The following is a 27,167-nucleotide window of genomic DNA, read 5'->3' as shown; positions in this document are numbered from 1 at the left end:
TATTTCTAATTTTTTGAGGAACCTGCTTACTGTTTTCCCTAGTGGCAGTACCAATTTTAAATCCCACCAACAGTGCACAAGAGTTTCCTTTTCTCCACATTCTTGCCAAAATTTGTTTGTTGATTTATTGATGGCCATTCTGACAGGTGTGAGGTGATATCTCATTGTGGTTGTTTTTTTTTTTTTTTAATTAAAGTTTATTGTGGTGACAATGGTTAGTAAAGTTACATAGGTTTCAAGTATACAATTCTGTAATACTTCATCTATATATCACATTATGTGTTCACCACCCAGAGTCAGTTCTCCTTCCATCACCATACATTTGATCCCATTTACCCTCATCTACCACCCTCCTCCTCCCTTAGAACTCACAGCATAAATAGGGATAATTTGTGACAACAAAAACATAAAAGGGTAGAGAGTAAGATCTAAACTGGCAAAAAGGAATGGAGAAAGGAAGCATGCTGAAGAAAATGGAATACTCTAATATAAAACTTTCTCATTGTGGGTTTCACTTGCATTTCTCTGATGACTTTGAGCATCTTTTCATATGTCTGTTGGCCATCTCTATGTCTTCTTTGGAGAAATGTCTGTTCAGGCCCTCTGCCCATTTGTTAAATTGTTTAGTAGCATGCTATTTAGCCCTCTATGTGTTTGTGTGTTTTTCAGTTTTTTTCTTGTAATTGATTTCTAGTTTCATACCATTGGGGTCAGAGAAGACACTTGATATGATTTTAATCTTCTTAAATTTATTGAGACATTTTTGTGGCCTAACATGTGATCTATCTAGGCAAATGTTCCATGTACACTTGAAAAGAATGTATATTCTGTTGCTTTGGGGTGAAATGCTCTAAAACTATCAAATCCATCTGGACTAGTGTATGCCATTTAAGGCCACTGTTGTTATTTTTTGTTGTTGTTGATTTTCTATCTAGAAGATCTGTACATTGGTGTCAATGAGGTGTTAAAGTGCCTACTATGATTGTATTTCTATCAATCTCTCCTTTTATGTTGGTCAATATTTGTTTTATATATTTAGGTGCTCCTGTTTTGGGTGCATAGATGTTTACTATGGTGATGTCCTCTTGTTGGATTGATCCCTTTATCATTAGGTAATGTCTTTCTTTGTCTCATTATATATAGTCTTCATTTTAATATCTATTTTGTCTGATATAAGTATTGCTACCCCAGCTTTTTTTTTTTGGTTTCTATTTGCATGAAATATCTTCAACCCTTTACTTTCAGTCTACATGTGTCTTTCACACTGAGGTGGTTCTCTTGTAGATGGCATATGTATGGGTCTTGTTTTCTTGTCCATTGAGCTACCGTATGTGTTTTAATTGGAGCATTTAATCGATTTACATTTAAAGTGATTATTGATAGGTAACATAGTTGTTTCCATTTTATTTTCACATTTTTTATCGTCTTTTGTTTGTTTGTATGTTTTCCCTCTTCTTCTTCTTAAAAAAATCACTTTAACATTTTTTGTAATACTGATGGTAATTAATTCCTTTAGCTTTTTCTTGTCTGAGAAGCTCTTTATCTCTCTTTCAATTTTAAATGATAGCCTGGCTGGTGTGTCAAATAGTCTTGGTTGTAGGCCCTTGCTTTTCATCACTCTTGAATATTTCCTTCCATTCCCTTCCAGCCTGCAAAGTTTCTGTTGATAAATCAGCTGATAGTCTTATGGGAGCTCCCTTTTAAGTAACTCATTTTCTTTCTCTTGCTGCTTTTAGGATTCTCTCATTGTTTTTAATATTTGCCAAATTAATTATAATATGTCTTTGTGTGGGTCTGTTTGGGTTCATTTTGTTTGGAACTCTGCACTTCCTGGGCTTGTGTGTCTATTTCCTTTGCCAAGTTAGGGAAGTTTTTAGTCATTATTTCTTCAAATAGGTTCTCGATCCCTTGCTCCCTCCCTTCTCCTTCTGGTACCCCTATGATACAAATGTTGTTACACTTGATGTTGTCCCAGAAGTCCCTTAAACTATCTTCAATTTATTTTATTCTTTCTGTTGTTCTGATTGGGTGTTTTATGCTACCTTGTCTTCTAAATCGCTGATTTGATCTTCTTATTCATCTAATCTGCTATTGATTTCTTCTAGTATATTCTTCATTTCAGTTATTGTATTCTTTATTTCCGAGGGGTTCTTTTTTATGGTTTCTATGTCCTTTATACTTACCATCTCTTTGTGGAAGTTCTTACTAAGTTCCTTAAGCATTCTTACAACAATTGTTTTAAATTTGGTCTCTGTTAGGTTGTTTGCCTTCATTTTACTTAGTCCTTTTTCTGGAGTTTTCTCCTGTTCTTTTATTTGGGACATGTTTCTTTGTTCCCTCATTGTGGCTGCCTCTCTGTGTTTGCTTTTATGCATTAGGTAGATCTCCTATGTCTTTCAGTCTTTGTCTTGTAGTCTTATGTAGTAGGTGTCCTGTGTGGTTCAGTGGCACAGTCTCCCTAATCACCTGTACGTGTGTTCCCAGAGTATCCCTTGTGTGTATTATGTCTATTCCCCTGTTGTAGTTGAGCCTGGATTGCTTTTGGCAAGTCAGTGGGTGGTATTGACTGACTGGCTGTGAGGACTGGCTATGCCCACAGTGTACGAGCTGCTGTGTAGGGGCTGACCCCTCAGAGGGGGATTCACCCCAGCACCTCTTGTGTCTGTTGAGACTACCCTTTGAGTGTGCCACTTGTGGGGCTACTCAGGTAGTGCTCTGGTGTGGTCTGAGGACAACTTCTCAGTGTGTTATTTCTGGTGCCTCTTGAGAGGGCCTTCCATATGGGCCAGTTTCAACTTTGCCTGTGACTGGCCCAGGCTACCTGGCAAGAGCTACAAAGCTATATGCAATCGGTTGCTGCCTGCACTGGACCTGGAGGCATGTGGGGGTGGCCTCACTGTGAACCGAGGCTGCCTGCCACCAGTATCAGGACTGGAGCAGCTTAGCAAAAGGCACAGGACTCCCCTAGGCCTAATGATAGCTGCCTGTAAGGCTCCACTGCTGAAAAAGCCTCCTTAGATACGTGGGCCAGGCTAGTTGACCCGGTGTTGACAGTGTCCCCAGCAATGCCACCTGAGTCAGGCAGAGCAGGGTCCCAGGGTGTCTTGGGGTATGGCTGGTGGTTTTTGCAGAATTAATGCAGGTTCAGTTTTTGTGCCAGTGCTGAGCCTGTGGCCACCCCACAAAATGCCCAGTGAACACCATGGCCAGCCACCACTTGCCTTGGCCTGTAGATCCCCAAGAGCTACCCAAGAAAGACTGCAGTGCAAGCTATGGCTGACTGCCTGCCACCAAAAGTTCCCCAGCCTGCTGCAGGTCATCCACTGCTGTAAAAGGCTTCTGTGGACCACCCAGGAGCCCGGAGTGCCCATGGCAATGCCACACGAGCTGTGCAGGGTTCCAGGGAGTCACCAAGGTGTTGCATGTGCAGATTTTACCAAACCGATGTGGTCTCAGATTTGGCACTTTGGAGGAGGGTTCAACACAGGAAACATGGCACCTTCCTATAGGCTACAGATGAGGTGAGCTCCACACAGGGATAATGGCAGCTGCCCCTCTATCCCTAGCCCTGATGCTACACTACTCAGTCTTTCCCTGTATACCTCTGGCGACCCCAGTGGAGGGGTTGCTGCTCCTCCACTGGAGCCCAGGGTGAGTGCGTGCAAGTGAGTGAGTCTGTGCACAGGCCCTTAAAGAGTATGTCTGGGTTTGCAGCCACCTTCCATTTCATCAGGATGGACAGGGAGAATCCTTGTTGATTTTCACTACCAGATGTTGTGGGGACTCCTCTTCCTGTTACAGAGCCCCTGGGCTGGGGAGCCTAGTGTGGGGCTGGTACTCCTCACTCCTCATTCTCCAGGGGGGAGCTCCACTGCCGAGATATCCCTCCGGGGATTCAACCACTACCTGTGGGTTTTGGGTCATCCCATTTCACGTCTCTGCCCCTCCTACCAGTCTTGATGTGGCCTCTTCTTTATATCCTTTGTTATAGAGGTTCGGTTCAGCTAGACTTCAAATGATTCTTAGGTTGGTTGGTCTATAATTTAGTTGCAATTTTAATGTGATCCTGGGAGGCAGCAGGCATAGTGTTTACCTATTTTGCCATCTTCTCATTTGTTTTTTTTAATATATATTCTAGTTCTCTTTTCATCCTGTTCATGTTTTCCTTTAAATACTTGAACAGTTATAATAACAGTTTTTAAATCCTCGACTGCTAGTTCCATTTCCAGATCTGCTTCTATTTAATTATTTTATTTTTGGTTGTAGATTATATTTTCCTGCTTCTTGGCATGCCTAGGAATGTTTGATTGGATGACAGACATTTTTGATGGTTTAAATTTTGTTATTTTCCTTTAAAGATCATTGAGTTTTGTTCTGCTAGTTCAGGGATTAGCAAGCAACACCGGTGGGCCAAATCTAGCCCTTGAGTAGTTAATTTTGTCCACCCCAGAGCTAAGAATGGTTTTTACATTTTAAACGTTGTTTTTATTTTTAAAAAGAAAAAGGGTACACCACAGAAACTGTATGTGACCCACAAAGCTTGAAATATTTATTATCTAGCACTCTATAGAAAAAAATTTGCCAGCCCCTTTGGATAGTATTTAAATTACTTAAGTTCAGGTTGTTCTTTTCAAAGATTGTTTTAAGATTTGTTAGGGCAGGTGTAGAACAGCCTTTACTCAATGGATAGTGTAGTTCCGCTACTAAAGTGTGGCCTTCTGGGGCCTTTACTGAAGATCCTTCGTGATCACCAAGGACTGTCCACTGTAGCTGTAGGGAACTTGAGTGAGTCCCAGCCTTGCATGAGCTCTGGTAGCTTCTCAGGTCCCCAGTTCACAGCTCCCCATTCAATCTTTGTTTGGCCTTTGCATGCACACGATAGTATTCAGCAAAGACTCAACGATACTGTTATGCAAATTTCCAAGCTCTTTTTCTGGATAGCTCCCTTCTAATTTGAACTCTGGGATTTCCAGCAGCTTCAGTCTTCTTGAACTCTGATTCCTGTCTTCACAACTCAACCACACTATGTTGCTCTGCTTTCAGTTGATCTCCCTGTTCCACAATCTGGAATGTACCTCCTAGATGAAAGCTGAGGGTCTCATCTTGTTTGTTTCCTCTTTCTCAGGGATCATAGTACTGTACTGCTTGTTGTCTGAATAGCCCAGTGTCCGAAAATGATTGTTTTATTAATTTTTCCCATGTGTTAGTTTTTGATGAGAGGGTAAGTCTGGTCCCTGTTACTCTATAATGGCTGGAAGCAGAAGATGGTAGAAAACCTTGTATTTGTCACAATTTTATTAGTCGAAACATGCACAAAAATCTTTCTATAGGTAAAATAAATAAGCTGATACCAATTTTCACACATCCAAGAAAGGTGATTACAATGTTACAAAAGGAAAAATTTTGGACAGAAACTAAAATCTATCCTCATACATGTAGTTTAAACTTTGAGTAAGTCACTTCACCCTTTTGAGCTCTGGTTACAACACTTATAAAATGAAGGTGTTGAAAGTGATTGTGATGGTCCCTTCTTTTCTTCTTTTCCTTTTTTTTTTCTTTCTTTTCCTTCCTTCTTTCCTTCCTTTCCTCCTTCCTTCCTTCTTTCCTTCCTTCCTTCCATCCTTCCTGCTTTCTTTCCTTCCTTCGTTCTTTCCTTCCTTGTTTCCTTCCTTCCTTCCTTCCTTCCTTCCTTCCTTCCTTCCTTCCTTCCTTCCTTCCTTCCTTCCTTCCTGTCTTTCTTCTACATGTTATGTTTTGAGTAAAGTTTGATAAGAAGCATTATCTAATGTTTCATTCAGTCTCCGAGTAGGTTCAGAGGCCTACATAATTACTTGACTCTTGAGTATTACTCCTTACCCTAACTCTGAAAGACCTTTGTCTATTATTAAAACTTAACTCATTCTTTCCTACCTGATAGGTGTGTGTATATATATATTCCTTTCACTATCCAGTAAGTCCCTTGAAGGACAAAGCAATGCTTTATTCATTATTTTATCACCAATAGCCTCTCTCGTTCATGGTAAACTGAGAAATGTATACATCTGTATGTGGGAAACACCTGCCTATTTGCACTCCACTGAATGGCCCCCTGATGGCCAATGGAGATGTGGCTTCACTACCACATGTGAAGTTATTTGTCTGCATGCTTAGGAGTCTGTGCTAAACATCACAGCACTTACCACACTGGAATATACAGTAATTGTCTATTTGTTAGGGTTTCCCACTAGACTGTGAACTTCTTGAGGTCAGGACCCAGGTCTTATTTTGCTATCTATCTCCAGGACTTAAAGCAGTGCCTGGCAAATGGTAGGAGCTCAATAAATGTCTGTGAATTGCGTTTAATTGAACTGAATTAAACTAAGTCCAGTTAACACCTGTATTAGTCAGGCTTCTCCAGAGAAACAAAACCAATAGAACAGAGAGAACTAGAGCTAGCGCTAGAGCTAGAGCAGCACTCAAGGTAGAGGTGAGCTAAGGATAAAGATAGAAATACAGATTTTAAGGAATTGGCTCATGTGATTGTGGAGGCTGGCAAGTCCAAAATCTGTAGGCCAGAGATCCAGGGAAAAGTTGATGTTGCAGCTCAAGCCCAAAGGCAGTCCTCTGATAGAGTTCCCTCTTCTTCAGGGGAAGTCAGTCTTTTTTCTCTCAAGGGCTTCAACTCATTGATTGGACAAGGCCCACTCACATTATGGAGGGCAGTCTGCTTTACTCAATGTCTAGTGATATGAATGTTAATTTCATCTTTTAAAATATCTTCACAGCGACAGCTAGACTAGTATTTGACTGAACATCTGGGTTCTCTGTCCCAGCCAAATTGACACACAAAATTAACACAAATTGGTCACAAAGCCCATCCCCAGGTCTGCTCAAGTCTCCATAATTTCTTCTCTCGAGTATCTTACATGAAGGATCAAAATCTTATAGAAAAGTGTTATTACTTTTTCTTCTATCAAATTACTGGAATAAGGTACTTTTTCTATAGAAAACTATCATATTTGATTGCAGCTACTTCATCTCAGGGAGCGTTGCCCTTGGCCAGTAAGTAGATTAATGGGAAGCAAGGTCTCTGTGTCCTCAGCATCTCCCTTTCCTTAAAATGTATATTGAAAATCTACTGTACTAGGAAACAACTCTTCACGGTGTTAATGGTAAAGGATAAAAAAGATTTCATCATTGCTCATGTGAAGTTTTTAAAGAAAGAAATAAAAAGCTGCTATATTGTTGTGAACGCCTTTTTGAAAAACCTTCCGTGGCCTTTCAATACCAGTAGAATAATGACAGAAGGATAGTTTGACAATTTTGTTACCTTGACTATAAGACCTCTTTCCTGCCATTCCATTCTTACCTTCTCCTTGAAACTTCCACTGTTTGAAACTACAGAGTTGCTCATACCTTCACAAAATTACTCATATATAAGACTCCATTCTTTTTTCCCATCTATTCTACAAATCTTCCAGGACTGGAGAAGCCTGTGATTCTTTCTTCTCTTTTCATTGAATTCCTACAGTTTTCACTTTAGAAAGTTCTTTGGCATTTAGAAGATAATACCCAAAACCTCATTGTGCTTATTTTCTGCTGCTAATGTTGATGAATAGCATTCTTTTATTTTTAATTAATTTTAATATAATTAACAAGTAAGTAACATATTCCTGTGATTCAAAACTGAAACATTGTTTTGAATCACATGAATATATGAATATAGTGAAAAATTAACCTCCAATCTCCATCTCTGCATTATTCAACATCCTTCCCCTCAGGCAAGTATTGTCACTTGCTTCTTGTTATACTTTTATTCACACATAAATATGCACACATGCAATTTTTCCATTTATTTTTAACACAAATTACAGCATGCAATGTTTTGCATATCTTTATTTTCCCTATCAGTTCATAAAGAGCTTTCTCATTCTCTTTCATAATTACGTAGTATTCCATCATATGAATATACCGTAATTTTTTTAACCAGTTCCTATTGATGGATCTTTACAATACTTATGTATTACCTATTATAAAAGTGCTGCAATGAAAAACCTTATTCAAAAGTCATTTCTCACGTGTGCAACTCCCTCTCGGAATAAACTCCTGGTAATGAAATTTCTGGGTCAGTGGATTTGCCCATTTGTAGTTTTTTAGATATTGCCAAATTGTCCTCCATGAAAGTTATACCAGATTACTCTTCCACAGCAGTGGATGAAAATGTCTGTTTACCCATACTTTTGCCCACAAAGTATGTTGCCAAACTTTTGGATCTTTAACAATCTATGCAGAGGGTTTGCGGAATTTGGGGTCTGATCAAGGAAAAGGATATGACCATGAGGGGCAGTAGCAAACATGAACTTCATTGAATCATGCTCTGACAGGTTTGCATGTTGGGGTGGGAGAAGTCACTCACAGCAGGAATTTGTCAAGAGGTTGGGCGTTGGTGGGGGGAGTCCACTACTCTAAAGGGGAGGAGGGCAAGGGAACTCCCAAGCAAGAGGGGGGCTTAGGTGGTATCTAGGTGATGTCTAGTCTCTGGATCAGAGCTCTAAAGGGCAGCAGAATCTTGGAGTCTTAATGTCCTGAGGCTCATCTTATTGACAAGTAGCATATGTTGGGTATCATTTATTTGGGGTATGTTTAAAACAACTGAATATGTAATAATTTGAGTTTGGTGCCAGTGGGCTTTTGAGTGAGTTTCAGCCTGCTGTGAAGAAAAAAACAATCTAGGAGTGAATACACAGAGGCTATCTTTGTCCCATTTATATATCAATCTGACAGGTAAAAATGGTATCCAAGTATAGTTATAATTTGTATTTTATTGTGAATACTTGGGTATAGACTAAGCTGCCATAACAAAGAGACCAAAAATACAGTAGTGCAAATAAAATAGAAATTAAATTCTCTCTCTCCTAACATCCCAGAGCAAATGCTTGAGGGGTGGCAGGCCAGCCCTGTTCTTGAGATCGTTCAGAAATTCAAGTTCCTTCTCTCATGCTAGAAAAGTCCCTTTGAGTGTGGTCCTCATCAGCAAGATTGAAGCTGGCTCATGAACACCACATCTGCTGAAGAAGAAAAAGAGTGTTGAAGGCAAATAGCTTCCTTATACAAATATGATCTGGAAGCCCCATGTATAATTTCTACTTGTATCCGTCTGGCCAAAACTTAGTCTCATAAGCACATCTAGCTGCAAGAAAGATTGGGAAAGGGCCAGCCCGGTGATTCAGGCGGTTAGAGCTCTGAAGGCTGCCGGTTCGATTCCCACATGGGCCAGTGGGCTCTCAACCACAAGGTTGCCAGTTCAATTCCTCGAGTCCCACAAAGGATGGTGGGCCTGCCCCCTGCAACTAAGACTGAACACGGCATCTTGAGCTGAGCTGCCTCCCGGATGGCTCAGTTGTTGGTTGGAGCGCGGGCTCTCAACCACAAGGTTGCCAGTTCAATTCCTCGACTCCCGCAAGGGATGGTGGGCTGCGCGCCCTGCAACTAGCAACAGCAACTGGACCTGGAGCTGAGCTGTGCCCTCCACAACTAAGACTGAAAGAACAACTTGAAGCTGAACAGAACCCTCCACAACTAAGATTGAAAGGACAAAAACTTGACTTGGAGAAAAGTCCTGGAAGTGCACACTGTTCCCCAATAAAGTCCTGTTCCCCTTCCCCAATAAAATATTTAAAAAAAAAAAAAAGAAAGAAAGAAAAATTGGGAAAACTTGGGGTTCTATTACCAAAAGGAGACAAGGGGGACAGTTTGAAGTCTTTGCTATACTAAATGAGGTTGAACATCTCTTCATACGTTTAAGATATATTTCTATTTCATTTTTAATAAACTGTTCATCTCATTTGCCCATTTTGCTTTTGAATTGTTAGTCTTGTCCCATCAATTTATAGACATGTTTTATGTGTTAGGGAAATTAGCACTTTGTCTATATATACTACATGCTTTTCTTGGCCATTTGACTTATATATTATTCTTTGTTGGTTTTCAGCAATAATCAAAGTTGTTATGTGAAAACAAAATTACTCTAAAGATCATATTTTTTCTCTCTTTAACAGATAACTCCAGCTATAACAAATTATGTAACTGACAAACTAGGGAAAAAGTTTGTAGAGCCTCCGCCATTCGATTTGACAAAGAGTTACTTGGATTCAAATTGCACCATTCCCTTAATTTTTGTGCTATCTCCAGGAGCAGATCCCATGGCCAGTAAGTATATATACTGTAAACTTTAAATAAATTATAAATAAATCATCACACTTAATGTCCATTTCTTATATGATTATAAATTACCTAGTGAATCAGATATTTGTAAGGAAAGGTAACTAGAATTTTCCACAATTAAATACCTATCACTGAAACATAAGACATATTTTATAATTTTAGAGTAAGCAATGAAGCCACTGTTTTGTGCCCTCTTAGGCCTGCTGAAATTTGCAAATGATAAAGCTATGTCTGGAAATAAATTTCAAGCTATTTCACTGGGACAGGGACAAGGACCAATTGCAACAAAAATGATTAAAGCAGCAATGGAAGAAGGAACTTGGGTTTGCCTGCAGAACTGTCACCTTGCTGTCTCCTGGATGCCCATATTGGAAAAAATATGTGAAGATTTTAGCTCTGAAGTCTGTAACTCATCCTTTAGGCTTTGGCTCACAAGTTACCCATCTCCAAAAGTATGTTTATGTCCTATAGAGTTCAGTACATTTACTTAATCTTACATTGTATATACCTTGATCAAGCTTCTAATGCTTAACCTTAAAAGGTTTTAAAAATATTTCTGGAATCCTTTGTTATGCCTATTTTTAATCCACTGGTGTATGCATTTTTAGGACTCGAGCTGGTTATCTTGAGTAATGCTCTCTGTTTATTTTGTCTTAGTTCCCAGTAACAATTCTACAGAACGGAGTAAAAATGACTAATGAACCTCCCACGGGTCTTCGGCTAAATCTCCTCCAATCATATCTCACTGATCCAATTTCTGATACTTTGTTCTTCAGTGGATGCCAGGGAAAGGAACTGGTAATATTCACACTTTAGAACTTTTAAAATATGTTTTTACAGTGATAAAATATGGAAATATAAGTATTTTATTTAATAATGTTAAATTTTAGACATTTCCTAAGAAGACAGATATTGTACCTATCTTGTTTATCATTTTATTTTCAATAGTTTGTGTTCTGCTTCCCAAGTAGGAGACAGTCAAATAAATATTTTTTGAGTAAATGAATGTATCTTAGTTTTTAAATCAAAGTCCAATAGTGTATTTGATTAAGACCCAAAAGTAGCAAACTATTTTCATATAATTTATTCATTCTTTCAACAAATATGTATGCTAGGCACTATCCTGGGTGCTAGATATAAACCAGTGAGAATAATATAGACAGCCCCCCCCAAAAAAAAAAATCTGCCTTCATGGATCTTAAATTCTAGCAATAATGTTTTGACATATTAATAATACTTTTCAGTGTGTCCATGTAAAACAGTTTTGCATATGGTTATGGGGAAATTTAGGAGTACTTTTCCATGCCTGAATTTTTACCAATTAAGAAATAGGAAAAAGTATAAACATGTGGGAACCCAATTATAACCTTAATTGCTGATATAGAATAGGTAGGAAGATGTAGTTTATATCTATGAACAATGGGTTTCATATTACTGAACCCAGAATTAAGCAGATTTATCCACCCAGAGGAACAGAGGAAAACTTTCTTCCCTGCAGGAAGCTCACTGCTAAGAGAGAAAACGGAGAAGCTGAACAAAACATATCTAGTTAATGTTTCTCAAGTTTACTGATCAGATAGGTCACACCCTTCTCCTGCAGTGAGTACAAGGAAGGAGAAAATCCAGGGCCGTCACATTAATTGAGGTTTCCCCACATGGAAGAAAACATCAATACTAGAGGAAAATCATCCCCTGTCCTTACCTCCAACACATGCTATTTATCATACGAGTATTTGCCTAAAGGATTGAATTCTTTGGAAGCCAGCTAGTTTCTTTCCGCTTAATGATACTTTTTGTGTGCCCTAGTCCTGAGCAATAATTTTATTTTTAACTCTGGAAGAAAGAGGGATACTTGGTGGTTTTAGCTATGAAGAGACCTTCCTAAAATGGAAAAGGTGGTATGGTGTCTGATCCCCATCCAGAGTTTGAACTCCTGCCATTAGAGGAGAGGTAGCCAGAAGCAGAGAAGGGAAACTTTTAAAGATTCTAAACACACGCAGAGGGACTTAGAATAAAGAATGGCACTGAGCTGAAGCAGCAGCACTGTCCACCTGTATTACAACATGGAGCAAGCAACGTTGGCACCCCAAGTATTAGAGTCTGTAAAACATCCAAAGACAGCATCCTTACCATGTATCATCATTTTTATGATGAACAGAGGCAGTGGGTAAGGCTTCACCAAGCCACTTCTCTGGTACTAAAAACAGATGGGAGACGGGGTGAGAGGAGAAAAAGAGTGTAGATGCTTTAGGACGTTGGTTCTCAACCTGCGTCACATTCATCTAGCTGGACCCCACCGCCAGAATTTCTAACTCAGTTGGTCTGGGGTAGGGCTTAAAATTTTCCAGTTCTAACACATTCCTAGGTGACGCTGATGCTAAGGGTCCTGGAAGCACACTTTGAGAACCATCGCCCTAGGGTTTCTGTAGCAGACTGGTTTTTAGGCATATGTGAAACTCCTTTGGAGGCTCCCAGAAATAGCCGGAATGCCCTTTGATAAGGCTAATTTATGACCATTGGGCCAGCAATAATTTGAACTATCATCATTTGACTATTAAAAGTAAATAAGATCTTTATAGTCATAGGTAAATTGACATCTTGGGCATTTGAATTATCTAGCAATTCTGTTAGTTAATTGTTAGTTTTATATCTGTTTCCTATACTCAGTTGTAGTCTCCTTAAGGGCAAGGATACATTTCTATATCTTCATCCATCCATCTATCCAACCATCTATCCATCCATCCATCCAACAGATATTTCTTGAACCACTTACTAGGTATAAGGCACTCTTCTAGGAACTGGAAATATGGTGATGAACATATAAACATGAAATACATAAACATAAAAATTTCTGTCTTCATGGAGCTTTCATTCTAGTCAAGGGAAATTTATGCAAGGCAAGCTCAAGCACAACTCCCATACTCCTGGGGGGTTTGTTAAAGTTACTATGCCCCACTCCTAGAGATTTTGATTCACTAAGTCAAAAGTGGAGCTCAACAACTGTTGTAAATAAACAAATAACAAAGGAAATTCAAATGTTAACTTAGGTGGGAACCACTGCCATGACTGTATTATCAACTACGAGAGGACCAAAAAAAGGGAAAGAAAGGAGGGGAGAAAGGGCACAAGCATTTACTGAACACCAGCAGGTTCCAGGTAGTTTAAATATACAAGCCTTATAACCCTCTAATGTAAGTATTATTATCACGACCTTGTTTTTTAAACAAGGAAACTCAGGTACATCAAGTGAAAATTGAGGTCATGTAGCTAATACGTATCAGAGGTGGGACTTGGTACCCAGTTCATTCTCTCTTCCCACTTTTATGTGATTAACTCTTGTTAGCCATTGAAAAAAGCATCTTGGAGGAAGTAAGCACAAAAAGTATGTCTAAAAGCACAGGGTTTTTTGACAGGGCTGTTGAAAGAGCAATGAGTGGCTTGATTGGTGGGTAATAAGAGTGAGAATCATAACCTTGCTAAGGAATTTGGATGAGTCAACACAAATCAGCACCACATCACAGAAAACAAACCAAAAGACATTTGCTGGGTTGGTGTTGTCATCTTTCAGTAGATGATGGTATCATCCTTCTATCCCCTTGGGTTCGTCACAAAATGTACCCTGGAAAATATAATTCAGAAATCAGTTGGAAAAAACACACAATGGGGAAGAAAAAAATAGCAGCCTTCAGAAAAAATTTTTTAAATGAATTCTTTAATATTTAAGAGTGTTTTTAGAGTATATAGATTGGTTTTTAAATAAAATCTAGATAACAGAACTGTGGCAAATTCCTCTGATGCCCCTTACCACATCTATTCAGCCCGTATCTAATTTCAGCCACATCTAATTTCAGCCACAGTTGTAGAAAACTGTTCTTTGTATGTTCAGAGTCATCTTGGGCTGACAGCATCTTATCCTAAGTATGCCTCTTTCTGTATTCTGTTCCTAAGGTTTCTCTGATACCACAAGAGGCTTCTTGGCTGAACAAGCACAGGCCAAAAATGTAGAGTAATTATCACCTCCTTAAGAAAACCCATTATGTGAAAATATGTGGAACATATACCTAAATTAGGATATTGCTCTCATTGCCAAAAGGTTTTTCCCCTATTAAATATGTCACCACAGCATTCATATAATATGTGTATAATATGCTTTGATTTATGCACAGCATTTCAAGAATATAGTTATTTAGTTAAGCCATGGTGTACTTACATTGTAATATTATAGGAACAGTTTCTACCACTGCATCACTCAGATGGATTTTTATTGCATTTGGAGCTGTTTGAGATGGTCTAACTTAAAATACGTGCTGTGTAGCACACTTGAAATTTACTTGGGGTCACCTCAAAGGGCTGGGCGGCCATCCTCCAGAGCACTGACAGTCTGAGTGAGAGGACCATGTGACATACATGTCACACATGTGAAGATGTCATGGATAGAGTAAATAAACAGTGGTTTCAGAAATGATCTCCAAATGCAAAATCACAAAGTCAGAGTTACTATATATTGGTACTATTCATATCATGATTAATCATTCTCCTGCACTTGTAGTCTCAAGCATATGCCAGCGAATCTATAGGATAACATTTAAGTTTTGAAGTTATAAATATCTATGAACAATACCAAAGTATTATGAACCAATACTTTAGTAAATGGTAGAATTATTGCATTTTAATAAAGTTTAATATTATTGCAATTTGTTTCTATTTGGAGGTGTTAAGTCATAAGATTAATACTTTTTATAGTAAGCATTATTTTTGTTAGCATGTCTTTTTTAAATAAGAGTTTGTAGAGATATATAGCCATAGAACCTTACAATGAAAAATACCACTGATTCCTCTCATTTTACTGATGGAAATATGATCAGAATTTTTTTCTTGTATAATTTTTATATTAAAGGCATGGGAGAAGTTGCTGTTCGGAGTTTGTTTTTTTCATGCCCTCGTGCAAGAGAGAAAGAAATTTGGTCCTCTTGGTTGGAATATTCCATATGGATTTAATGAATCAGACTTACGCATCAGTATTCGACAACTACAGGTATAATTAGAAAGGGACTAACACTAATGGAGGATAACTGTGTATCAAGCCCTTTGCTGAGAATAACTTATTCAATTCTCCCAGCACTACTAATAGATGGGGAGGTAGTAGTAACAATTATAACTGTAGTTTATGAAGCACTACTTCCATCTGGATGTTTTTTCTGCTGCAAATAATAGAAAACCTTATTCAAACGGGCTTAAACCATAATGAAACTTATCTCACTTTAAAAAGTACAGAGGAGGACAGGCTCTGGAGTTGGTTGATTCAGCAAAAACGTTGTCATCAAGGACCCTGGTTCTTTGTCTTTTTGCAGTACCCTCCTCAGCTGGCTTTATATAGGTCCTCACTATCCTCTACTCTTCTCCACTCAGTCAAATCTACAAATACTCCTATCAGTCAACAGAAGCAGGCGGTCTGCTTTAAGTAGAAAAGGAATTTATTGAAAGAATACCATGTAGGTCACAGAATCGCCAAGACAGCTGGAAAGCCAGGGCATCCAGAGTCCCATCTAGAATCATACCATGTCTGGTAAGAGCAGCCCCTCTACCCTTGGTGCATATTAGACACCACAGCTCACATACCAGCTGCACACACTCTGGTCTACTGCAGGCCCGCTGGTACCGTTACAACAGGTTCTTTGCTTTCCCTACTGCTTTGCTTACTAAACCCCAGTTCAGTCTAGATGTATCTGAATAGTCAAGCCCAGGGCACAGGCCTAAGCTTTAGCTGTAAGGGAAGCTGGGAAAGTGAGTGGCCAGCTTTTTCAGTTTCTGTAGACTCAGAATGTGAGATTCAGGTGGTCAGCAGGCCCCCTCCAAAAAAAGAAGAAGGAGAAGGAGAAGATGAAAAGAATAAATATCCACTGTAAATCTCTACTAACTCAGACTTTGAACTAGGCACATTTACTTTTATTAATTCTAATCTTCAACAGCAACCCTGTAAGGTTGGTATTATCTCTATTTTTGAGAAAACCAAAGGTAGGAAGTGAACTTGTCCGCTGAGGTCAGGTTTAACTCAGGTCTGTCCAACTCCAGTACTCGTCCCATTATTTCTGTTATATTTTACCACATACATAAATCCAGCTAGACTATCACAGAATATTAATATTTTTCTGCTTCTTTGTTGTGATGAGGGCCTTTATGACAAGGGGCCTCATAAAGGTCACCCAAAGACAACCAGGATGATGATTCTTCCAACCTCACTTCTGTGTGTATAGGTAGATAGATAGATGATTGATAGATAGATAGATAGATAGATAGATAGATAGATAGATAGATAGATACTCAATGCCATCTTAAAATGGAAATGAAGTGAAATACTTTGTTTTTCTCATTTTATTTTTTCCTTTGTTTCAGTTATTTATAAATGAGTATGACACAGTTCCATTTGAAGCTATCTCTTATCTGACTGGGGAGTGTAACTATGGAGGAAGAGTGACAGATGATTGGGACAGACGTCTCCTCTTAACCATGCTGGCTGACTTTTATAATCCACACATAATTGAAAGCCATCATTATAAGTTTTCTCCCAGTGGAAACTATTTCGCTCCTCCTAAAGGCACTTATAATGATTATATTGAATTCATTAAGGTAATTGATGTCACTGAAAGTAGTGCTAAATTTAAGTGTTAATTTTCTAAAAAGCAAACAGTGAAATATTCCTTGGTAACGGATAGGGTTTGATAAGTATTATGGGTTCAATCAAATTTCAATATCTTTTGTTTCTAATTATTATAAAAAATTAGAAAAATTCCTCTATTGTTTATTTAGTTGATTTTTAACCCTCTGGTTTGCACGTGTCTACCTTATGAATTAATGTATTCAGTGAAAATGTGATGCTTGCTTAATTTATTTTGATAGAAACTTCCATTTACTCAACACCCTGAGATATTTGGATTACATGAGAATGTTGATATCTCCAAAGATCTTCAACAAACGAAAATCCTCTTTGAGTCCTTGCTCCTCACCCAGGGAGGCTCCGAACAGACAGGATCCTCAGGAAGTACTGACCAGGTTCTATTAGAAATTACCAAAGATATTCTCAAAAAGGTAATGTTTAGCTTAAAATATGTTGCTTATAATATAATATAAATCAAAATGGTACTGAAATGACAATCTGGAAACTCCATTGAGGAGCATTGTGACCTTGAGCAAGATAGTTTACCTTTCTGAACATTAGTTTCCAAATCTGTAAAGTCAGGTGATAAGGTTCTTGTGAACATTAAAGAGATCATGAATTTAAGGTACTTTGCATAATGCTTTTTAAAAATGGAGGAAATGGTCTGAACTTGCTGGATCAAGGAGTGAGTAGTTTTTAATCTCTACATTAGGAAATGAGGGGTCACAGAGAGATAAGAGCATCAACTAAATTAGCTGCTATAGCTTTTTTATTTTCATAATACAGTCCAATGTACCTAGCCCTACTAGTAAAGTGGAATGATACTCTCTAGTCTCACCTTTTTTTCTGTCTTCACGTAACTTTAAAAAGATTTATGGTCTTAAGCACTGATCTTCACAATTCTCCCTCGCCCCTCCCCCCCACTGCCCCAGGGTAAATGCGCCAATTATCCCCATATTTCAATCAGGTGCTCTGACATAGCAGAACCTGGCTCATAGTCCATCTGCCTTGAAAGCCCATGGACAGCACCATTACTCGACGCCCACTGTTGGTGGTCTTGCCTGACACCAGTCCTTAAGAAGAGCCTACTCACCACGCACCTGGTTGCAGCCACTGGATAAGGGAGGGAAGAAGCACTGCCCAGCGACCCCAGCCCTTAGTGTGAAAGCAGACTAGCCTCCTCCCCTAGGCTGCTGCTTCTGTTGTTTGCCTCTTCTCATCCCTGACCCCTTACTGTTTCTGCAGTTTACCTCTGTGGGGAAAGGTTCTCACCCTTGCAGAATGGTAGCTCTTACAAGATCCCTAACAGAAAGTTACCTGGCAGTGGAATCTGGGACTTATTTGTGATAGAGGGATTGTGCTAAGCCCAAGGGTCCTTGAGTGACACCACCTAGTGTGATTTAGAAGAATTCTTTTACACCACTCAGGGGCCATCATCTGGGGACACCCTGGGCAGCTCAACTTTTTGAGTTTGGGACTTCCCTGATTGGAAAACTTCTTTGCCCCTTAAGGAGTATGAATTCCAATGTCTTGTGGCTTGATCATCAGTCCCAAAGTCCCCTTTATCACTTCTCAAGCATCCTTGCCATGACTCATAGAAATCAGACAATTGATGGCCTTCTCTCTCCCTGTGCCCCGGAACCCTGCTACATTCACACATTAATTATTTGATAGTGGCCTACGCTAAGCTATTTGGAGCCAGATGATAATTGATTGGAAATAAATAAAAAACAGTAATGAGATGGCACATCTGTTTTATCAATGGAAAATAAGTTTCAATTTATGGAAGGAAATTACACAACTTTTCAGAAATGTGTATCTTCTGCAAAGTGCTATATCCTATCTATAGTAAAGAGCATGGGTCTTGGAGTTAGAGGCCTGTGGATTTAAATGGATCACTTTTTGGCTGTGTGCCCTTGGGCAGTTACTTAACCTCTCTGTACTTAAATATCCTTATCTGTAAATAGAGAGAATAATGGCCACCTAACAGGGTATGGTAAGAATTAAATGAGATAATGTATGGAAAGCAGTTAGCACAATGCCTAGCACATAGTAACTGCACAATGTTAACTATTAGTGATCTGAATGAAACTAATTATGCATTCTGAGAGTCATATGTGATCTTCAAAATCTATTCTCTTAGCTACCAAACGATTTTGACATTGAAACAGCCCTATGGAAGTATCCCGTGAGATATGAAGAGAGCATGAATACTGTGTTAGTACAAGAAATGGAAAGATTTAACAAGTAAGGATCTATATCCCCAGTGATTTAGAAGGTGACCAACCAAAGCTGATAAAAAGACACATTGGCATTGACTTAAAATTTTAAGAAAAAAATTATTAAAACCTGCCATTTCTTTAGAACTTTCTCCCTTTTAATTTTTAATTTAATTGCATGAGCTTCTGCCCCAGAAGGAAGGATATATTTTATAGTGTTAAAATGGTGATGAAAAAGAGATCTGGTTAAAAATATTCATTAATCAGAATTTCCCACCCATCCATTACTATTCTCCTCAGGAGCTAAAGATAGAATGAGCATTAGCTAGGCTTATGTGTAGTCACATCTTCTGACATTTTCCTACCTCTTGACATATATACACCTCCCTTTTCTTCCTGAGTCTAATCTAAGTTGATTTGGTACCCCATGATAGCAAACAAATTATTTACTTTTATTTTTTTAAATTAAATTTTCTACAGTTCAACACTGGCTTAAGGAATGGAGACTGTTTTGATTATGATTCTAAAGTGTTTCCAAGTTTATTTGGGTTTCCAGACTTGTTGACGTTTTAAACTAAAACATTTTAAAACACTATGATGCCTTAACTCAGCATTTCTTATACAAACACCATATGTATTTATATATAATAACATACTATCCCTCAATTGCTTGGACTTCTAGCCTAAAACTCTCATGGCAGATATATGAGTATTTATGGTGTTCTTGGTAGTTCGGGCCTAAATGGGAAGCAAAGTATTTGAAAGTGTATGAATGAATATGCACTTTATGTTTTGATGCAGTGTTTCCCAAGTTTCAGGCATTGCATAACACTTTTATAATTTTTTCTGCACTTTTCACCATTCTACATAACTTTTATAACTATAACATACTGGGGGTGCCAAAAAAACGTATACACATGACTTGTATTCATCTTTTGTTATTGGTATATATTGAGTATTACAATTTTAATACAGTTTTTTCCTTTCTTAAAATGTGTATACATTTTTTGGCACCCTCTGTATTTTCATGTCACCTGTAATATTATTTACATTATATTTTTCCATAAATCATTCTCTGCTTAAATTAGCCTGGTCCTAAGCAATAATACCCAGAAAGTTAGTTGTATTACTTTCTATATTTTAAAATATTTCTTATTATTAAAGTGAAAAACTTTCACATAAGTATAATGTAAAATTATGTTACATTACCAAGTGGGAGTTGACCATACTTTGGGAAACACCCTCATAAAGCTGTGAATGAGATTCCTGCCATTTCTTCTGGAAAGACATTCTGTGTTAACGTTTACTTCATATATTGGTTGATGACATAATTTATTTCCTTGCAGTTTAACTAAAACTATACGTAACACTCTACGGGACCTTGAAAAAGCTATTAAGGGTGTGGTTGTAATGGATTCTGCACTGGAAGCACTCTCTGGTAGTTTGCTTCTTGGAAAAGTTCCAGAAATATGGGCCCAACGATCATACCCAAGCCTTAAACCCCTAGGAAGTTATGTCACAGATTTTCTAGCCCGGTTGAACTTTTTACAGGTAAAAGATTATATATAATATACATATATATATATAATTTTATTTTTTGGTTGACTGGGGAGATATTAGAAATTGACTGTGGTCACTTGAATGTCTTTGAGTTGAATGGAATATGATTAGTAGTTTCATGGTAATCTAACCCAAATTTTAGAATATTGAAAATTATACACATTTCGAAGTACTGAGTAGAGAATCAAAATTTTACCTTACCCAAACCCAAGTTATACTTGATATATATTATTTTGGAGATTCTAAGTTTGTGGTTCAAACTGGTATTATGATTTTAATACTGATGGCAAATTATGAAAAGAGCCTGAAGCTTGGATTTATGAATAATTGGTCATTGTCTAAAATCATTTGCTTCTTAGCTCTTATCTCATAGAACTAGGAAAAGGATGAGTGCTTTGAAATCTTGCTCCTCCTCCAACACACACTAAAGGTTGTTCAGGGCACAGGAAAGCAAGCGTAGGGCAGGCACTGTTTTTCCTTCCTAACTCCTCAGCTCACCCCCCATCCTATGGTTGATGTTTATGCAGGGGTAAGGGGTAAAGAGAACCCCAAAAATACTTTCTGGAAATTCACATAGGTATATGACCTTTCGGTGTTTGTTTCACTGTGGAAGCTAATCATAAATAGACAGTGCATGTGAAGATGTGGGGAGACAGGCTTTCTCATACCTCCCTTTTCAGTTTTTGCCAATCTTATTGTTTCAATTTAAGTTTCTTTGGTTATTTATTAGAGAGCCTGTGCTTTTTTTAGTATGTGTACTTGCCCTGTATATTTTCTTCTGGAATTGCCAGTTCGTTACCTAGGCTATTTTTCCTTTTGGACTTTTATTTATTTTTTTTTAATTCATGAGTGAAGCATGAGTGATGAGTGAAACCATCTGGCCCCGGCCTTTTTTTAAAAAAAGTTGTGTTGGGGACTATTGGGGAACAGTGTGTTTCTCCAGGGCCCATCAGCTCCAAGTTGTTGTCCTTCAATCTAGTTGTGGAGGACGCAGCTCAGCTCCAATCCAGTCGCTGTTTTCAATCTTTAGTTGCATGGGGCGCAGCCCACCATCCCATGCGAGAATTGAACCGGCAACCTTATAGTTTAGAGCTCACACTCTAACCAACAGAGCCATCCAGCTGCCCCTCTGGAAGTTCAGCAGCAGCTCGTTGTCTTCAATCTAGTTATGGAGAGCGCAGCTCACTGGCCCATGTGGGAATCGAACCGGCAACCCTATTGTTCAGAGCTCACGCTCTAAACAACTGAGCTATCTGGCTGCCCTAGACTATTTTTTAAAATTTAATTTATAGGAGCTTTTTTATGTAGATTATACATTAAACAAAAGAAACACCATAGAATGGGAGTTTTAAGTGTTTAAGCTCTAGAAGAGTTGCCAGTTGCTAGCCTGTTTCCTCATCCATAAAATGGGCACTTTTATTTCATAGGGTAACAGTCCATGGTATGTGGTAAGCATTCAGTAAATGTGGACTGTAAAATCAGAATTGTTGAATTTTATCAAATGCCTTTTCAGCATTTATTGCTATTGTTATTTTTTATCTTCTTTAACTTTTTATTGCATTGAATTATATCACTACATTTCCAAATGTAAAGCCATCGTTGTGTTTCTAGAAAAACACCTGTTGGTCAGTGGTACCTTACTCTTTTAATGTTTTGATTGATTCCATTTGGATATTTTTAAGACTTTTGATATACATTACTTAGTCATCCTACAGAAAAATTATTCAGTTTGTATCCACATCAATAGTGAATATGAGTGCCTGTTTCTCAGTAATTAGTGTTTATTTTTATTTTTCCAATTTGATAGGTGAATTCACACCTGGGTGATTCCTAGCCGTGTCTCAACATATCTTTTACTTCTTCCTGGATAGACCAGCCTCTTTCTGACCCTTATCAAAAGCATCTGACATATAGTTAATTCCATCCTCCCTTTGCCACATTTTACTTTTTTTTGTACTCCAGTCCATTTCCCAAACTTTTCTGAAATTGCTTACATATCCGTGTACTGCTTTGTCCTGACAGGCCTTGAAGAGTCTTAGCTTGGTCCCCTAGAGGGTCCTGGCATGGTGCCAGCTGGGATGGCCTTAGACAGATTCCTTTTGTTTTTAATATAAAAGTTCACATCAAACTCTCTGCTTTCTGAAATTTGGATTTCCCTTTGAAGTCATTCCATTTGGGTAAGAAGGTCTCACTCATTATCGAGCACCTTTATCATCCTTCACCACAAATCTTCCCCTGAATGGATCTCCCGCATTGTTCTCTAACCCTTACAGAAGCTACATAATTTTCCCATCATCTTTTTTTCTCCCGGACTCTTGACTTCACCTCCTAATGGTTCTTAGAGTTAACAAATTAAGCAAATGAGTCATCTGGAGTTTTCTATCCTTTTCTCATTTCTCTCCCATGGTTTACTCTATTTATCTTCCCTTTCTCCTTCCTGTATATTTTTTTAAGCTCTTTTGCACACTGGCTATAATCTCAGGTTAAATCCAGGATCTAACAGTATCTGTGTGAATTTGAGCATGATGTTCATTTTTCTACACCCAGTTTCCTCAAATATAAAATGAGAGGAATATTACCTAACTCACTGAGTTATTTTGTGGACTAAATGAGGAGATACCTGTAAAGTGCTCAGCACAGTGCCTGGTGTGTACTAAGCACTCAGCTAGTGGTAGTTAATTCAGAGATTGTATGTAAGGAGCTGACCAGACACTCATGACATTGTTGGCTAAATGCAGCCCTGGAGTGAGCAAGGGGATTTTTTATACACTTGCCTGTGGGTTCTTGCAGCTTTCTTGTACATGGTGCTGGTTCTGCCTGGCTTGTGCCCTTGTCAAACTCCATCTCTTTCTCTACCTCTTCTTCATCTGATACCGCAACATCTCTAGCAGTGGTTTGTTCTCTTCCTCCCAGGAAGCAAAACTGGCTTCTTCCCGTGGTGTGCTGCTCACTCAGACAAAGTTCATTTTATTGATTCATCTGTTCAGTCAACAAATGCGAATTGAGACCCCACTTTATCCAAAGCATGTTGTTGTTGGACAGAGTTGCCAAGTTGCCTTCAAGTTGCCAACAGCTTATAGGGAGATAGCCTATGTATTTAAGAAAAAAGTAATACAGTATGGTAAGGGATGTGTCATAAAAGACCAACATGTAAAATGTTCTAGGAATTCAAAGAAGGGAGAGAGTTCTTTTAGCTCAGAAAACAGAGTTTGTTTATTAGATGAAGTAGCATTTGAACTGGGTCTAAAGATGAATGGTTTTTGACACTGCAAAAAAAGGAAGAGGACTTAAAGATAGCTGTGAGATGAAAGGCACTATATAACTAAGGATGGATTCTGTTGTGCAAATTTTGACATAAGCAAATATAAAGTTTGTTCCCTTGCATATTTGAAAACTCCAGGTGGTAAAGTGGCTCCAGGCAGGGTTTGATCTGGCACAATTACCTGGTCCTGGCTTCTTGTACTTCATCTCTTGGCTCTGGTATGTGTAGGTTAAGTCCATTGTCAGTTAGGTTCCTGTCTGATGGTAGCAATATAGCTACAGCAACTCTGGCCTCATAGCCACATAACTTCAAAGAGTTGAGAGTGAGTCTTTTTCCCAAAAGTCCCAACAAGAATCTTGATACTTGTGGCTTTGATTGGGTCACATGTCCATTCCTGAATCAGTCACTCTGATTGGATAAGCATGAATCACATGCCCACCCCAGAAGGTGGAGTTCCACCACCAGAAGTGCTTGGGTTGAGAGTGTAGGAGGGTTTGTCCTCCAGAGGCATGTAAGAATAGTTTCACTTTTATGATGAGCAGAAAAAACAGATGTCCACCCAGTGCAGAGAAGAGACCTGCAAATGGTTACCTTCTGATTAGACTGTAAGATGCTTGAAGGGTAACTTAAAAAGACAGAGCTGGAAATATAACTTGGGGCTGGATTGTGAAGTATCTTGAATAAGAGACTAAGATTTTTAGACTAAGGTGTGTTTAGACTTGAATTTGATGGGGGAGTAATAGATCACTGAAGATGATAACGCTGATCCAAACCATGTGTGGTGAGGTAACTCTGGAAGCATTGTTATAGATGAATTGAGTAGAGAGAGGAAAAACAAGGAGGTACACACATTGATACAGAAAGAAGACCATGACTATCTAAACTGGAATGGGGGCAGTGGGCATGGAGGCAGGGAATTTAAGAGGGTTAAGAAAGGTACTGGAATCAGCAATGAAGGCTATAGTTAGACAATGCGTAAGATTTCTAACATGGTTGCTTTTGAGTGGGATTAAATAATATAATAAATCCCCAATTAATTTACGTTTGGCTTTTTGCAGAAAATTTGAATCTTTCAAACTTTGTTTTATTCAGGTTAATGTTAAAATGAGTTAGGATTTTCCAAGAGTAACTAGAAGGGGAAAAGAGGTCAGAGGGCCAAGATATAGGTTATATGATTAGTGTCAGGAAAGAGAATCTTGTGATGGAAAGTGTAGGCAACACACATGAACACCAGAATCAGGGATTGTATGTCAGATGACACTTGGGTAAGTTGAAAAAAATCAACATAATGCATTTTGTTTTCCCTTTATAGGACTGGTATAATTCAGGAAAACCTTGCGTGTTTTGGCTCTCAGGTTTCTTTTTCACCCAAGCCTTTTTAACTGGAGCTATGCAGAATTATGCCAGAAAGTATACCATCCCTATTGATTTACTAGGATATGAATTTGAGGTACAGTAACTCCTTAAACTGCACTGTGTATCATTATATCAAAGTCATATATTTAAGCAAGGAGGATATGTAGAATTCATATTTTTATAGCCCACTATATACAATTTGACTTCTTTTCATTCTTTGATTTTCACGAAGAAAGTATATATTTGTCTTGCTATCTCTATGCTAGAACTTTTATGTATCTCAATATTTAATTCAAATTCTATTCTGCTGCTGCTCTTCTATTTTAGCAAAAATTAATGTGAGGTACCGTATAGCCTGATAAAATGCTTTTTAAAAACTGTATTATACATTTTTACATTTACATTTTACTGAAAAACTTATAGTTTAAGAAGCTATAATACAGTGGAGTTGCCATGAATGTGTTCTGAAGATTTAACTAATGTTTTCTTTATGAGACAAAAATTGTCTGGCAGGAGACCATTACTAGTGTGTGCCTCTCCCTTCAGGTTATTCCTTCTGATACATCTGAGACAGAACCAGAAGATGGCGTTTATATCCATGGCTTATATCTCGATGGAGCACGCTGGGACAGAAAAAGGTCAGTAGTTTTAACTGCAAAGACCTCTTCAATTGCAGCTGAATCTTAGATAAGCTGTCTGCTGCCATTTTTCCCCTCAACCAGAAAGTCTTTTCTAGGGAATATGGCAAGTAATAAATAATATCAGAATCTTTGCCATCAATCATTACTCAGGCTGGGGCAATTGATGAGTGAATATTTTTAGATCCTGAACAATTTCAGTTGATATTTCAGTGGTTTTACTAGTAGAAAAGTGAATGGAGATTATTTTCCTGCTTCTAACTGTTTTGTAACAGTTGCCTTCCATTTTGTAATGTGTAGGAGTAGCTCACTATTAAACAATTTACAGTTGTATAAAGTTTCCATTTCTACTGATGAATGGAAATTTTTTTCTTGTATTTTGATGATATAATAAATAAATATTTAAAATAAATACTTAATTTCCAGCTGAAGAAACTAAGCAATGCTATTCCTGTTTAAAATATGGGGGTAAGAGAGAAAGAGAGAAACTATTTCCCTTGGAGCCCAGCTCTTTAACAGTGTATTAATAAGCATAATCCTCTATTTCCAGAGTCACGTTTAGACTGCTCTCAAAGGAGAGTTAAAGGCCTGGCAGGGAAAATTGCTTAAGAAGAAGCACGAAGGTGGTTCCAGAGATAATTCTAAGATAGGGTTCTACAAATACTTATGTGCACATAGTTTATTTGATCATTTCTCTTTTCTTTTTCATCACTCTACTGACTTTTCGCTTAACTTACTTTTCCTTATGTATGTATTCATCTTTTTCTTCTTTTCTTCCCTCCTTCTTTCAAACAAATATGCAAACCAACAAATAAATAATGTAACATAGGGAAAAGAAACCACATTTTCTAGATAGGCAGATCTCTGTTTGAATCCTGACACTGGCACTTAAGAGCCATGGTATTGAGAAAAGTACCCCGCCTCTCTGAGCCTCCACTCTTCACCCGTGACATAGGAATAGAAATGGGGACAAGATCATTGTGATGGTCAAATGTAATAGCATAGTGTGTGCCATATGGACAGCATTTAAAAAATGGTGGAATTGATATTTGTCCACTGTTTGTACATAGCCTTTCTATAAATTGGTTTCTCTCGATTCTGCATTGCCTCTATCTTGGATTGTTTTTGTTGTTGTTCTCGTGGGGGGTTTTTTTGTTTTTTGGGTTTTTTTTTAACTTTTTTTTCATGCATATCTCTGGTTCTCTCTTGTATGAAAAGCCAATATCTAAGTTGCAATTTCTAAATAGCAAATTTCATCTTATTTCTAATAAACG

General features: G+C 38.1%; 1 protein-coding gene across 1 annotated transcript in view; it reads left to right on the top strand.

Annotated features, from left to right (window-relative positions):
* The window catches only part of DNAH12 (dynein axonemal heavy chain 12), a 195,435-nt gene that overhangs the window by 165,780 nt on the left and 2,488 nt on the right, over positions 1-27,167 (top strand). The window contains exons 63-72 of the mRNA XM_074313144.1: positions 10,038-10,188; positions 10,402-10,655; positions 10,861-11,001; positions 15,101-15,238; positions 16,597-16,830; positions 17,101-17,289; positions 19,002-19,105; positions 20,424-20,628; positions 25,212-25,349; positions 25,802-25,893. Of these exons, the coding sequence (XP_074169245.1) occupies positions 10,038-10,188; positions 10,402-10,655; positions 10,861-11,001; positions 15,101-15,238; positions 16,597-16,830; positions 17,101-17,289; positions 19,002-19,105; positions 20,424-20,628; positions 25,212-25,349; positions 25,802-25,893 (1,646 nt within the window). The remainder of the gene's footprint in view (positions 1-10,037; positions 10,189-10,401; positions 10,656-10,860; positions 11,002-15,100; positions 15,239-16,596; positions 16,831-17,100; positions 17,290-19,001; positions 19,106-20,423; positions 20,629-25,211; positions 25,350-25,801; positions 25,894-27,167) is intronic.

This window comes from Rhinolophus sinicus, linkage group LG10 (genome assembly GCF_036562045.2).
Source record: "Rhinolophus sinicus isolate RSC01 linkage group LG10, ASM3656204v1, whole genome shotgun sequence".
NCBI classification, from domain to species: Eukaryota; Metazoa; Chordata; class Mammalia; order Chiroptera; family Rhinolophidae; genus Rhinolophus; species Rhinolophus sinicus.
The sequence above is the reverse complement of the archived record's forward strand: the minus strand, read 5'-3'. Positions and strand labels throughout refer to the sequence as shown.